The sequence below is a fragment of the Opisthocomus hoazin genome, chromosome 6 (assembly GCF_030867145.1).
Source record: "Opisthocomus hoazin isolate bOpiHoa1 chromosome 6, bOpiHoa1.hap1, whole genome shotgun sequence".
Classification (NCBI taxonomy): domain Eukaryota; kingdom Metazoa; phylum Chordata; class Aves; order Opisthocomiformes; family Opisthocomidae; genus Opisthocomus; species Opisthocomus hoazin.
In genome coordinates, this window is record NC_134419.1 from 31,028,068 (window position 1) to 31,041,744 (window position 13,677).

Sequence of the window (13,677 nt, forward strand, 5' to 3'; positions counted from 1 at the left end):
AGCCCAGCTCCAGGCTGCGCTGGGCTCGGTGGGGATGCTGCCAGAGCCCACCACCATCGCTGCTGGGGTTGCTTGCTGCTTGGTGGGGATGCTGCCAGAGCCCCCCATCATCGCTTCTTGGGTTGCTCGCTGCTGCCTGTTGCTTTTTGCTCAGCCTCCGGCTCTAGGCAAGGTGAGTGTAACTTCAGCTGAGCTTGGAAGGCGGCTGGGGCTGGCCAGCCCTCCTCGCTGGAGCAAGGATATCGAGAAAACCCCAGCTAAGCTTTCCTGTGAGTTAACGTCGCTCCAGAGCGGCGGTGAAAAGTTCACACTCGGGCTGAGGAGCGCTTTCAAAGGCTGTTGGTTTGGTGGTTGAGACCTGGTTTGTTGCCGGGACACGGGCAGGAGTTTTGGTGTGGACGGGACGCTTTGAAGGCATTGCTTCTGGAGCAGGGCTTTGCTAGCTGCCTGCGTCTGCCCGAGCTGCTGTGTTTTTCTGGAGATGGCAGCCAGCCCCGTGGCTGAGCCGTCTCGTGCTCCTCCCTGGCTTGGGGGGGTGAAAAATCTGGGAGCGCCGGGAAGGGCTCACGGTTGGGGCTGTTTTTTTTGTATCCTCCCTGCAGGAACCCCCTCGTCTGCTCTGCAGCCATGGCCACCTCGGCGAGCTCCCACCTGAGCAAAGCCATCAAGCACATGTACATGAAGCTGCCGCAGGGGGAGAAGGTCCAAGCCATGTACATCTGGATCGATGGGACTGGGGAGCACCTCCGCTGCAAAACCCGCACGCTGGACCACGAGCCCAAGAGCCTGGAAGGTGAGAGGGCAGGTGCACGTTTCGCAGCCCCTCACCGGGTGGAGGACGCGGAAAGGATGCCACTTCTCCCTTTTTGTGGCAGAAGCATCCTTCTGGTGTTTGGGGGAGAGATTGCTCCTCACCCACTTCCAGGCACCTCTTTCCCTAGATCCCCCGGGGGGACCTTCCCAGCTCTCCAGATGTGGAGTTTGGGTGAGATGCCTGGGGCTGGGAGCCGGTCCCTGGCGCTGCCCCCGCTGCGGAGGGGGCTGTTGGCAGGGGCTGGGGGGCTGTTGGCAGGGGCTCGGCCGCCCATTGACTCTCATGTACTCGTTTTGGCCGGAAGTAGTTTGGCAGAAGAAAGTGGAGGGGAAAGAATGGAGCTATCCGGTGTAATTAAGAGCTTGTGTCCCTCAGAACAAACAGTCCCAGCTTACACAATAATAGCATTAGGATTTTCCCCAGGTTGCCATGGTGCTGGCTGGAGACAGTTATGAAATGAAAATACTGTGTGTGACTGAGCAGAATTATCTCTCTTTTTTTTTTTTCCCCTTTTTTTTTTTTTTTTTCTTCTTTCCCCTTTCCCCTCTAAGGGAGTGGTTGGCACAGCTCCTTTGAAATCTTTGTGCTTCCCATCCTCCCACTTTCCCCCCCAGGATATGGAGGAGGAGATAACATTGCCCGGGTGGAGTTTGCTGCTGCTCCCGCTGTGCTTTGGCCCTCGCTGTGCTTTGACCTGGAGAGCGGTGGGCAGCCGGGAGGGGTGGGCGAGGGGGCCAAGCTGGCCATACTCCTCCTCCATATGCGGCTCCACCTACGTGTGGTTTGCTTTCCTACCTTCTCCAGGCCGTGCAACGTGGATAAGGGTATTTCATGGCTCCCCTGGTTCCCACAGCTTGAAGATGTCTCGTGCTCTTGCCCTCTCCCAGTTTGCCCAGCCACGGCTGGGTGCTCTGCTTGTCCCCGTGGTTGTTGCGACATGGGAAACGTCCTCAGCGCTGCTCGGTTTGCTCGGCCTTGGCCAGCAGCCCAGCTCCTTGTGTTTCCCAAGGTGGCTGGGGAGTTGCACTCCCCTGTTTTTTACTTGTTTTGGTTTTGTGTTTTTGGTTTTCTTTTGTTTTTTTTTGTTTTTTTTTCTTCCCCTATTTGCAACAAAATCAGCTGAGCTGGGATTAAACCTATGACAGGCATGTTCTCAATAAGCATTTTCACCTCTGTAATACTGGAAGGCGGTGGGGAGCCCATCCTGCTGGTGACCAGGGACCCTGGGTCAACCGTGGCTTGTTCCTCTTTCTGCTCCAGATCTCCCCGAGTGGAATTTCGACGGCTCCAGCACCTTCCAGGCTGAGGGCTCCAACAGCGACATGTACCTGCGGCCTGCTGCCATGTTTCGGGACCCTTTTCGCAAGGATCCAAATAAACTCGTTCTCTGCGAGGTCTTCAAATACAACCGCCAGTCTGCAGGTGAGTGGACCTTCTCCCTTCTCCTGGTGGAGGTGGTGTTCCTGGGGAGGGGAAAGGGGGGGTTTATCCAAATGCTGTTTATGCCCTTAGCATCATGCGTGACACAAAAATAATCCTTGTCCTGAAAGTAAAAGGCAAACAAAGTGCTGGTGGTGGACAAAGGGCTGGTCCTGGGATTCTTCACCAGTGCCGCTGGGACTCGGACTGTAAATGGAAGTGGAAATGAGGAATGCAGGTGGAGATGTTCATAAGCCTCATGTCGCTTTTCTGTTCTAGAGACAAATCTCCGATACACCTGCAAGCGGATTATGGATATGGTGTCCAACCAGCACCCCTGGTTTGGGATGGAGCAAGAGTACACTCTTCTGGGGACAGATGGACATCCGTTTGGCTGGCCTTCCAACGGCTTCCCCGGACCCCAAGGTAACCTCTCGGGAGTCTGCGCTGGATGGAGTCAGGGTTCCTTAATGCTGTGTTTGAACTGTAGTCCATGTGATGCAGCTTAAGTGCTTCAGGCGAGCTGAAAGATTCCAGGTGTTCCTAGAGCTGGAGGTGGACAATAGCAAGCGGGATACTGGCAAAAACTAACCCACGACATTAAGGTCATTACAGAAGGGCTAAGATGGTGATTAGCCACGTCCAGATCTGCTGCTTGGTTTGTTAGTCTGCAGGTGATTTAAGACATGACACAGCATGACCCCAGACTGTCGGAGGGACTCATTCTCCATCAGTGCTCTGCTATTGCTTCCATGAAAAACGGATCTGGGGGCTTTTCCACACATCACATGCCTTTGGAGAGTTCTTCCCTGTGTGTGCTTTGTCTTCAGAGAGTTTGGGCCTTTTTCCTTTCTGGAAACTCATGTTCCCCTTGCTGTTCACGTGTGCCATTGCAGGTCCGTACTACTGCGGTGTAGGAGCAGACAAAGCCTACGGCAGAGACATTGTGGAGGCCCACTACCGAGCATGCCTTTACGCTGGCGTGAAAATTGGAGGAACCAACGCAGAAGTGATGCCAGCCCAGGTAAATGCCTTTAGGTGCCTGGTGGAACGAGATAATGCAGAAGAATCCCAGGCAGCGGGAACTTGTGGCTCTGAGCCGTGTAGTTGTATCAACGACCAGAGCGTAAGGGGGTGGGAAGCGTCTTGCTGCGAGTGTCTCTGCACCACTGAGCCACTGACTCTTGCTCCTCATAGTGGGAGTTCCAGGTGGGACCATGCGAAGGGATTGAGATGGGGGATCACCTCTGGATTGCACGCTTCATCCTCCACCGGGTGTGCGAAGACTTCGGAGTCATTGTGTCCTTCGATCCCAAGCCCATCCCTGGGAACTGGAATGGTGCTGGTTGCCACACCAACTTCAGTACCAAGAACATGAGGGAAGATGGAGGTCTCAAGTAAGTTTTTTGAGATGGGCTGGTGGCATCCATTTGCTAGGTGGCAGGCTGGACTTGGTAACAGTGAGTTTTTTGCAGACCTTTGGCCCGTGCAGGAGACATTGCTCTGGTGCTTGGCATTATGTCTGAGCCCTTTTTTTCTGGATATATATTTTCTTTTTGTTTTTTGTATAATTATATACTCCCATCTTGCTGTTGGGTGGGAAGTTCAGCCAGCAGTCCAGCTCCATCAGTGTTGATGGAAGCCAAGATGCAGCTATTCATAGCAGGCTGTCCGGCTCTTCATCTGCCATTGCTGCAAACAGATACACTCAGCATAGGCCTTTTTTTTTCCATAACCATGATGTAAGAGAAAGACCATTTGCTTCTGTCTGGGCCAGGCAGTGGAAGCTAATGCCATGTTTTCTTAAACAACGAGGTCCTGGAAATGTAAACCGCTCGTTCCATTGTGGGACTCGTGTGGAGTGCAGGCAGGGACCTTACAGCTCTTGGTTGCAGTGGAGCTCTGTGAAGGGATTCCTCCTGACAGCTGTGTTTTCTGGTCTTAATCTTAGTGATGCCCTGAGATGATGAGCCAGTCTGTGACCATGTGAGCTTCCCAAATAGCAACTTCTGTGTTAAGGTCTCTCCCCTGTGAGAGCAGGTTCGCCAGGGCAGTGTGTCTCTGGGATTTGGCCATGGTTTGAACTGGTGGTGTCCCACATGCAGCACTCCCAAGGGACCTTCTCAGGCCACAGAGACAGTTTTTCAAGAACCAGTCTGGGTCCAGAAGTAGGAGTGGAGAAAAGCCCTGTGTTGAGATGGTCAGAAAAATGGGCTGTAGGGTGCAGGCTTCAACATGAAGTGGCTTGGGGACAGCAATGAATCTGCCATGGTGTGGATGCAAGAGTCAAGAATGGCTCAGCTTGTACTGTCCGTCAGGTGCTCACTGTCTTCTCTTCCTCCTTGCTCCCTTCACAGGCACATTGAAGAGGCCATCGAGAAGCTGGGCAAGCGTCACCAGTACCACATCCGTGCCTACGACCCCAAAGGGGGGCTGGACAATGCCAGGCGCCTGACGGGTTTCCACGAGACATCCAACATCCACGAGTTCTCCGCTGGCGTGGCCAACCGCGGTGCCAGCATCCGCATCCCTAGGAACGTGGGTTATGAGAAGAAGGGCTACTTCGAGGACCGCCGGCCCTCTGCCAACTGTGATCCTTATGCTGTGACAGAGGCCCTCGTCCGCACGTGTCTCCTCAACGAAACTGGAGACGAGCCTTTTGAGTACAAGAACTAAGCGGACTGGGCCCACAGACACCGCCTTCCCCCCGCACTTCCCGCACCCCTAAACATCCCTTCTAGATGTAATCCCAAGGGTACAAGATAACACGTTTCGTTTCTCAGTAACTCTTGTTGTCTTGAGGTGGGGAGGAGGGCAAATATAGTTTTATCGATGTCTGTTTGTCATTGACTCTTCAGAAGACAAGAGAAGGAGAAGGTGTTAGAGAACTTTTAACCACTGTTTTATGTTTTGTCTAATTCATGTGTACATCTGATGGGATCCAATGGCTTCCAGGGACAGACTGCGCACACAAAAAGCCAGTAGGCGAGTGGAGAGCTTAAAACTGTAGCTGACTCCCCCCAGCAGTCAAATTTGGCATGTTAGCCACACCGCTGGCTGTCTGCTGAAGGATGGTTCTCTAAGGTTGGTGCCCTTCTGTGGAGAAGGGAAGATGGGAGCTGTGATGGAGCCCTGCGTGCTCCTGCCTTGTATGGTGTGATGGGGAGATCTTCACCCTCTGGCCGCTCTGAGGTTTCTGAATCTTCTGGCATTGAGCTCAGCATAGGAGCGTTGAGGAGAACTCCTGGTTCTGTCACTGGAAGTCAACTGGTGTCTGGCTCATAACACAGAGTGAAGTAGTATTTTTCTATTTAAATATAAAAACAACAAAAAAAATTATATATGAAAGTGGTTTTTTTTTTTAAGAGATGATGTTCCGAAGACTCACCTGGCTAGAGCAGGCAGAGCTCCTGAGGATGCTGTTGGAGGGCCTCCAGGTGGGCCTGAGGGTGAGCTTGGAGGGCTTGGTGGAGGAGACTCGGATGAGATTTGTTTCAGCATGGAGCGGAGTTTGCAGGAGGCAGTTCCCAGACCCGGGAAGCCCACAGAAGCATTTATCACTGTAACTTGAGCAGCCGTGACACACTTATGAGTGTGTTAGATCAACAGGAGGAAGGCATCCTGAACTAAGAGTTGACTGGTCAACTTAACCAGGTTCTGGACAGAGCTGTTCAACATTTGCAGCGGGGCTAGCATGTCACTAAAGCAGGGCTTTTGATACAGGAAAGAAAAAGTTTTAGATTTTTTTTTTTTCTTTTCATAATGTTCTTAGTTTCTAAAACTGAATGGTTTTAGAGAGACCGTTGATGTCACTGTTGTGTCCTGGCTCTCGAGCTGCCTGCTGTGATGGGGGCTAGGAGAAGGGAGAGGCCACCTGTCCCTCCCGGCCAGCCCTGGCACCTCCCAGCTCATGCCAGGAGGTTCAAACGTTCTGGGATTTTACACTTGGGTATCTTAGATGGTGCCAGTTATATTCCGTTGCATTTGGACTTCTTCCGAATAGTTGTTTTTTTTTTTTATATATAATAAAAAAAGAAAAAAAGAACAAAACCTAATTCCGACTTCTGCCTCCTTTCTGTGGTATGTTCTGGCAGCTTCTCTTGTATGCTTGTTGCCTTCACCATTTGAAGGGAGTTTGACCCCCGATAGTGGGTAGGCTTTGGCTTTTAATTTGTGGGGTGGGGTTTTTTTGGGGGCAGGGGTCTTGCAATCCCTGTGTGCTCTCCAGAAAATAGGGTTTTGCAGGTGACTCTTGATTCTCTGGTGGATGATGGTCCAGCTGTGCCTGGAGTGGGGTTCTGCTTGTATGGGAAAGGGATTGGGCTTGAGGGTGTCCATAGGAAGGGTTCTAGGGTAAGCGCAGGTGTTTTTACAGCTCCCCAGACTCCTCCACACAAGTTATACATCTACAATCCCACAGAAAATGAAATTCCAGCAAACTTCATGCAAAAAGAGGCTTTGTGGAAGAGGACCCTTTCCCACTCTCCCTATGGAGAAAATGCTGCTCATCCACCTTTAGTATAAAACCAGGTATTCAGGAAACTAAACGAGGTAGTGGAAATATGTCACATTGTTCCCCAAGTCCTTTCTTCAGCTTGTGATGCTACTTCCCAGCTCCCCCAGAGGTACCTGCTCCAGGGGTGGATGCTTTAACCATTCCCATCTTTAAATATGGATTAACATCACACAAGCATACTTCTGGGCTGCTGAGGCTGTTCCTGCCATCACATTTTTATGGACCAAGTGGTCTTTTGCATCTCCCTTCTGGGGAAAGTTCAAGGTAGCACTTTCCTCACCAAGGCCCCCAAACTGCACGATTTCTCTGTGCCTGTGCTGGGGAGCCCCATACCAGGGTGGAGCATCACTGGAGCAGAAGCAAAGCAGACACCGTGTCCTTTCCTTTGACCGCAGCATGACCATGGGGACTTTGGTTGGAGAAGGGGTACTGCAAGCAGAAGAAACCTGTGCTGCTCTGGAGCCCCAAAATATTTGGGCTTTCTGCTGATTTGGATGAAGGGGGGGCAGCTACTGTGGTTTCTGCCTTCCAAGAAAATGTTACAGAGGAAAAAATGGATTACACCTAAATTAAGGAAACTTCTGTGAGGGCATTTGCACAGAAGAAGGGACAAAACATGGTAATGCTTGTTTTGAGCTTCTCTTCTCTGATGCCTCTGAACTGTGTGCATCCTCAACACTGGAGCCCTGTTCCTCCAGAGCCCCTTTTCTCCTGGGGCACGGAGGAACTGGCAAAAGGGAGCATGGCTTAGTTTTGGCCACCAAACATCACCAGCAGCCAAGGCAATAGCCGATGGGCCACCAGGTTTTGTCCTGGGGCTAAACACCTTCTCCCTGCGCCTCACAGAGCCTCACTGATGCAGAGATATGGAGTACCAGTTGTGTGTTCCTGCAGAGGATGCCGAGAGGATGCCATCTCCAGGCTGGCCATCAGGGTGATAGCAGGAGCATGCTTCCATCCTTTACTTCTCCAGCTGCCTTGAACATAAGTTTAGGACAGGAGCTTCCCCTCCTCAGCTGAGAAAGCATTTATCCACTCATTTCACGATTAGACAGATGAAAACAAGGTCAAAACAACAAACATTGTGCTGCAAAATGGCTTTTCAGATGACTATTGAAAATATATATTTGAAAAAAAAAGCTTAGGAGTTAGAGGGGAAAATCCTTCCTTTCCCCTAGACACTGTTTTCTGACTTTTTGCCTAAAGCCTCCTTGCTGAGTCTGCTTTGCAGTTACCTGAAGACGACGTAGGGTAGAAAGACCTCCTCTTAAGGCTGTGGAGCTCTTGCAAATTAAGCCTGACCCCTTCAAAAAGCTGAATTTACTACTCATGTGATTATATAAAACTTTTTGACTTTTAATCTTAGCCTCGCAGGAGGAAGCAAATCTCTTTTTTGTGTTTGCTCACACATCCTTAAAATGTGAATGATGATATAGAAACGTTCACTGGATACATGAAAATGCAAGTGTTGGCCCCAGAGGGTTTGCTGGGCACATCCGAGCACCAGGAACCGCTCCGAATGAGGCAGTCAAAAATAGCACCAGCTTTTTGAAGTGCCTGGTGGTTGCGCTCCCTTTTAATCAAGCATCAGCTTAGGAGACAAGGCTGCTCCAAAACGATTAATATATCTGCTCACAGGCCAGGCTTTTCCCCGTAACTGAATTTTAAGGCAATCAAAATAAGATTAGCCACAGCTCTCTTCAAATATGGCCTGCAGCAGATGAGCTAATCAAGATCACACTTGCAGCATCTTTTAACACTAGGCTGTGCAAGCCCAATTACGGTGAGGACATGAGGGCTATTCTCCTCCTGAAAGCCCCGTGAAGCAGGTGTGTCTGGTTGGGTTGATTCTGCTCTTTCAGAGTGCCTTGATGCTGCTCCAGTAGCCACATAGCAGTCCCTCCCTTTTTTTTCTTCTGGTATTCAGTGCTATTTGATCTTCCTAGATGACCCTTTCTGGTAGGTCAGCCTTTGCATACTTCTGTAACTTCCAGCCCTGGCTGTGACTGCCTATCCCTTCTAGAACAGAGCTTCTGGAGGAGAAATCTTAGGTGAGTAAGGTTTTGCTGAGCTGTCTTTTGGATGCCATTACCTGGGGGAGGGGGGAGAGAGGCAAAATTGTTTTAATTTCTCTGAGTCCATGTTCTTCTCCTTTCCTGGTTTGCTGATATTGGCCTATTTCTCACTGTGGAGGATGGGAAGGGATGGTCCCAAGGAGGAAGCCAGACACAGACTGCCAAGGGGCTGATTTGTAGAGCTCTGCAAGATCTTGTGTTATCAGGGTAGCCCCATTTCACTCTCTTTAAGTGCCTTGTGGAGGTCCAGAATATCCTCTGCTGTGGTGTTCAGAGAAGTCCTGGCTGAGATCCATGCTTGCTGTCCATCACCTGTGTTGTGAACTGGTGCAGTGCCCTAGAAGAGGGGCTGGAGGTCCTTTGCCCTCTTGAAGGAGGCCACAGCTTGCTCTGGAAAGGTGCTGGACCCCAGCCCACTGAGAACAGGTCAAGTGTGGCTAGTTGGTAGTTTCTTGTGTGAGCCAGATGAGAAAGCTGGTGGAGCTGGGAGGGGAATCCTGCCATCATGGATGTCAGTAATTTGGCTTCAGCTATGCCAGGATTTCATCCCGCTTGTTCGGTTACTGATTAAACTGAGGACAGCCGCTTAGGAAAGAAGTGGGAGCTCTTGAAAGGCATGATGTGCTTAGGTCTGTCTGGCTTCCCTGGCCAGCTGGATGCAGGGTCAGGCCTGGGGTGACTCATGAGTGGGTCCTCCACCCAGAGCGGCTCTCCTGGCTCTTCAGCTGAGATTGACCACCTGTGTGCAGTGGATAGTTTCACTGTGCTGGCTCTTGTGGCTTTTAAATTGAGTCCTGACTCTCTTTTCTCGCTGATAGAGGAGCCAGTCCATCTATAGGATTTGCAGTATGGAGAGACAAATAGCTTTTCCTGAGGTCTTGTAGGTTGTGTGGGATATCAGTCACTGAGTAATGACCCATCTGGATGCCCAAAGGTGTTGCTTGTTGATTGCCTGGCTCATGAAGAAATGGTGATCTCGGCTCACTCCTTGTGACTCTGCTCAGTAGAGCATCAGTAGGAACCTGCTTGGATGGGGAGAAACCCAGGTGTGGAGGGGAGTTTGGGGGAAAATCCACGTTGTGTGTCTCCAGAATGAGCACCAGGGATGTAGCTCTTCGCAGTCTTGTAGGAGGACTGGGCCCTTTGCCTTTCCTAAGCCTTTTCCCTCACTGCTCCTTTCCTCCCTTCCCTGGTGAGATGGTGCCAGATTGCTGCATGTGTTGAGGTATCAGTGCAGGGGGGAAACTAGGATTTACCTCAGCCAAATAATTTCTTTTTTTCTTTTTGTTTCCCTCTCCATCCTGACCTGCCTACAGGCTGGCATGGCCGGGCTATTTTGCTTTCATAAGCTGCATTATGTAAGCCATGTCTTGAGTGGGGATGCAGTGCCAACTTGGACTCCGCAGCGGGAAGGAGCTGCATTCCTCTGCCGCTGGGTTTAATCCTTGCCTCCAGCCACAGTTGGTTTACTGGGAGGAATCAGAGGGCTGTGCCGAGGTTTCTAATCCCTTGCCCCAGGTGAAGCCAGCTCGTTTGTGCCGGAACCCTGCTTTCCTTTGTCAACAGGTTGTGCCCGTGACTCCTGTTGGCAAGCCCTTTCCTTGGCCACTAGGAGCGTTGGCCCAGGCATGCACACCACACCTTGGGACCTTCCTTGCCTCCCCTTGTTTGTTAAATTCTCTGTGCTCCGCGGCGAAGGTTGCACTTGCTCAGGAAGGCTGAGAGGGGGAGAGAAAAATGGAAGTGGTGGCTTCTACAATTCTAGCCCCAAAAAGCAGTGGCAAAGGTGGGTTGCCAGGCTGGCGTGGCGAGCAGACCCTGGGGAAGACCATGTCGGTACCAACAGCTTCTCCACTTGTCTCACCATTGACTTCCCTCCCAGGGTGCCATGTCTGTAGGACATGACCCTTGCCCCACGAAGGATCTGGGGGATCCCTGGGCATCCTGCACCCCAGGGGTCCTGTGGCACCAGCCCGGCTGGGTGTAGGGTTCAGGACAGCAATGGGTGCGTGGCAGGGCGTGTGTTGGCTCCCCATCAGCCTGAGCAAGCTGCCATCAGCCCCTGTGCTCAGGACTGATGATCTTCAGGACCCCATTGGGCTGGGCATGGACCACGCAGGTTCAGAAGGAAAGGTACTCTTCCTCCATTCAGATTTTCAATGAAGCTGGCAGCAGCAATGCCTTGCTGTGTGTTTTCATGTTCTGTGGGTGGCTGAGGCACTAGACTCCACAGTTTCTGCTGGCAGCTTTCCCCAGTGCCAAATATGCTGTTAAAATGATAATTATTAATCAGATACAGGTTTGGGCTGCTTTTTCTCATCAGGAAGCTGGATGGCTCAAGCCCATCCGTATGGCTCTTGGAGATGCTGAGCAGCTGGCTGGATTGCCCAGCTGCTTCTGTCCTGAGCCAGAGCTTGGCCAAAATGCTGAAAATACTGGGAAAGCGAGTGAGTAGGATCCTCCTGCCCTACTGAGCTGAACCTGCAGGATTCTGGAAAGCATGCTGGCCAGCAGGTATTTGGTAAAATTCTAGGATCAACATTTGACTCAACTGCAAAAAGCAATCTGCTCAACGCCTCTCTGTGTTTAGGGGATCCTGAGCAAGCCACCAAGTTCAAGGTGGGAGTAGCCGTGCCCAGGGCTATGTTGTCCGGATGCCATTTCCATTTAGGAAGCTGCTTGGGAACAGCTGGGCTTAGAGATGGGCTTAGCATGTCTCTGAAACTTGGAGGCCAGAGCTCCAGCTGGCTGAATCACCGAAAACTATGCACTTGCTCTGAAATACAAGATATTTTCAGACTGTTTTCCACCCAGACAGAGAACACATGCAGGGTGATTAACTGGCTCCATTTTTTCCACCTCTCCCTGTGGCTGGTTCTCCTGGCAAGATCTCCATCCGCTCTTTAAAATACTTTCACTGTACCATGGATGCCTTCCCTTCCGGCAAATAACCGTGCCAGTGCTCAGCGGGTGACACTGTCACCATGAGCTGTAGACGTATGAGGAAGCATTTCATTAAGAGAAGAGATTGCTTTGGCGTGGAAGTTTTTTATCTATAATCTCTCCAGGATGAAGGAAGCTGCTCGTGAGGCTGGGTGGGGAAGGAGGTGGTCTCTGGCAGGGCTGTCCTCAGCTCTATTTTCGGGCTGTGCATAGAGCTGGGGGTGTGCCCCATGTACTAGGAGTCAGGGACATGCTGTGGATGGTGGTTTGGGACCAAGGAGCATCCTAAGGGTTTGTGGCATGCTGGCAGTCTGTGCCATGGAAATGTCCTGGTCAAAGTGAGGGTTTCCATCGTGGTCATTGGGTCTCTGTTTTTGTGGGGAGGGAGAACAGATTTGGCAACAGTGCTATCTTACTCTCAAAGTGTGAGCTGTAGAGCTCATGCAAGGCAAACCCTACTCACACCAGCTTCTCTGCACAGGGTAGGGTATAGCTCAGAAACAACAAGGGATAAAGGGCAATATCCAGGACCCTGCAGAAGGCATCTGACTGGCTTGTATAAGCAATGGAGAGCAGAAGGGGTTGAATACAGCCTGAATGATGGTACTGCAACAGCCCTGCGTGCAGGGAGCCGGGCTTTGGCATAGCAAGAGCAGAATTGCTCCGAGTCACTCCCATGATCTCCACTCACAGTGGCTCCAAAGCACCCGGGAAAGAGTTAGCTGCCCAGTTTGAGCCTGAGCATGGGTCAGCATCAGTCTACACGGTTCCTCTCAAGACAAAAGCCAGCCCTTCTCCATGCTGTGCCTTGCAGAAAGGCAGCCTGGGCTTGCTGGGGGAGGTCATGGTGGAGAAGGTCATGAAGCTTGTTAAGATGGGAGCTTCTGCTGGAAGACCTGGTCTCAGTAAAACAGAAATCTCTGTGCAATGCTTGGGGTAGGGGAAAGGCAGTGATGCCACATGGGCTCTGCAGAGCACCTGCAAGACCTGGGTGAATGGGTTTCTAGCAGGCCATGGCTGAGCTGGATCGTTCCCAGGGTGCCAGTGCAAACAGCGTGTGACCCTGGTGTCATGGGACATCTCGAGTGGGAGCTAGTGACAGCTTAGCCCAAATCGCTCTCTGATATCCAGCAGCTCGCCCTGCTCATCTGCCCCCTCCTATCCAGCCAGTGAAAACTGCTCACACGAAAGCTAAAGCGAACGCTGCAGTACTTGTCTTTTTGCTGTGAATAATGTCAGGCCTTTTTTCTGTGCACGCTATTGAAGCAGCAGCTGTATTTCAACCAGCTGGCAGCTCTCTGGGAAGAGATCAAGTGTTCTTAGCAAAGTTGGGCCAGATCTACGGCTGTGGAAATCAGGGTAATTCTGTTTGACCTCAGCGCTGAGCTGCTTTATACCAACTTTGAACTGGGCTCCCAGACCAAGGCTTTGGGGGATTTTTGGTGGAGCAGAAGTGCTCTTTGATGAGGAGAAATAGTCGTGTGTGCTGTTAGTGGTGTCCACTGGAGCAGGAGGACCAGGAGCTCGGCTGTGGAGCCAGGCAGTGGCTGCTGCTGGGCAGGATTTTGGTTGTGTGGGGAGGTCTCTGAGCACTTGCTGTTGGATAACCCTCTTCTGACGCATGCAAAAAAAAAAAAAAATAGGAGACTCTTCTGTGTCCGGGGCACCTGGAGCTGTGTATATGTGTATATTGCTACACTCTGCCCGTGCATGCTGCGAGACCAGAGCACCAGCCCTGCAAAACATCCAGCCCTTCTGGGAAGCATCCGCAAGCACCGTGTGCTTGTCCCACAGGATCTCTCTGCCAGGTACCACAGGGCAGGCGTCAGCCCTTCCTCCGGGCTCGGGAAGAGCTTGTTTTGAACGTCAGAGGCACAGAAAGCAGAGAAAGCAGGAGCAGATGTGCCTGT

At 51.5% G+C, this 13,677-nt stretch overlaps 1 protein-coding gene across 1 annotated transcript; it reads left to right on the forward strand.

Annotated features, from left to right (window-relative positions):
• The first annotated feature begins 602 nt into the window (after positions 1-602).
• GLUL (glutamate-ammonia ligase) lies at positions 603-6,288 on the forward strand. Its single transcript, XM_009939239.2, has 6 exons — positions 603-793; positions 2,075-2,236; positions 2,513-2,659; positions 3,130-3,257; positions 3,431-3,630; positions 4,591-6,288. Exons 1-6 carry the CDS (start codon positions 628-630, stop codon positions 4,907-4,909), a joined length of 1,122 nt encoding a protein of 373 aa, XP_009937541.2. The 5' UTR covers positions 603-627; the 3' UTR covers positions 4,910-6,288.
• The last annotated feature ends 7,389 nt before the right edge of the window (positions 6,289-13,677 follow it).

Excerpts from the sequence above, each read along its gene's own strand:
- GLUL (XM_009939239.2), top strand. The coding sequence starts at position 628 with ATGGCCACCTCGGCGAGCTCCCACCTGAGCAAAGCCATCAAGCACATG. Across the intron at positions 2,660-3,129 it reads CGGCTTCCCCGGACCCCAAG|GTCCGTACTACTGCGGTGTA; the intron begins GTAACCTCTCGG and ends GTGCCATTGCAG. Across the intron at positions 3,631-4,590 it reads AGGGAAGATGGAGGTCTCAA|GCACATTGAAGAGGCCATCG; the intron begins GTAAGTTTTTTG and ends CTCCCTTCACAG.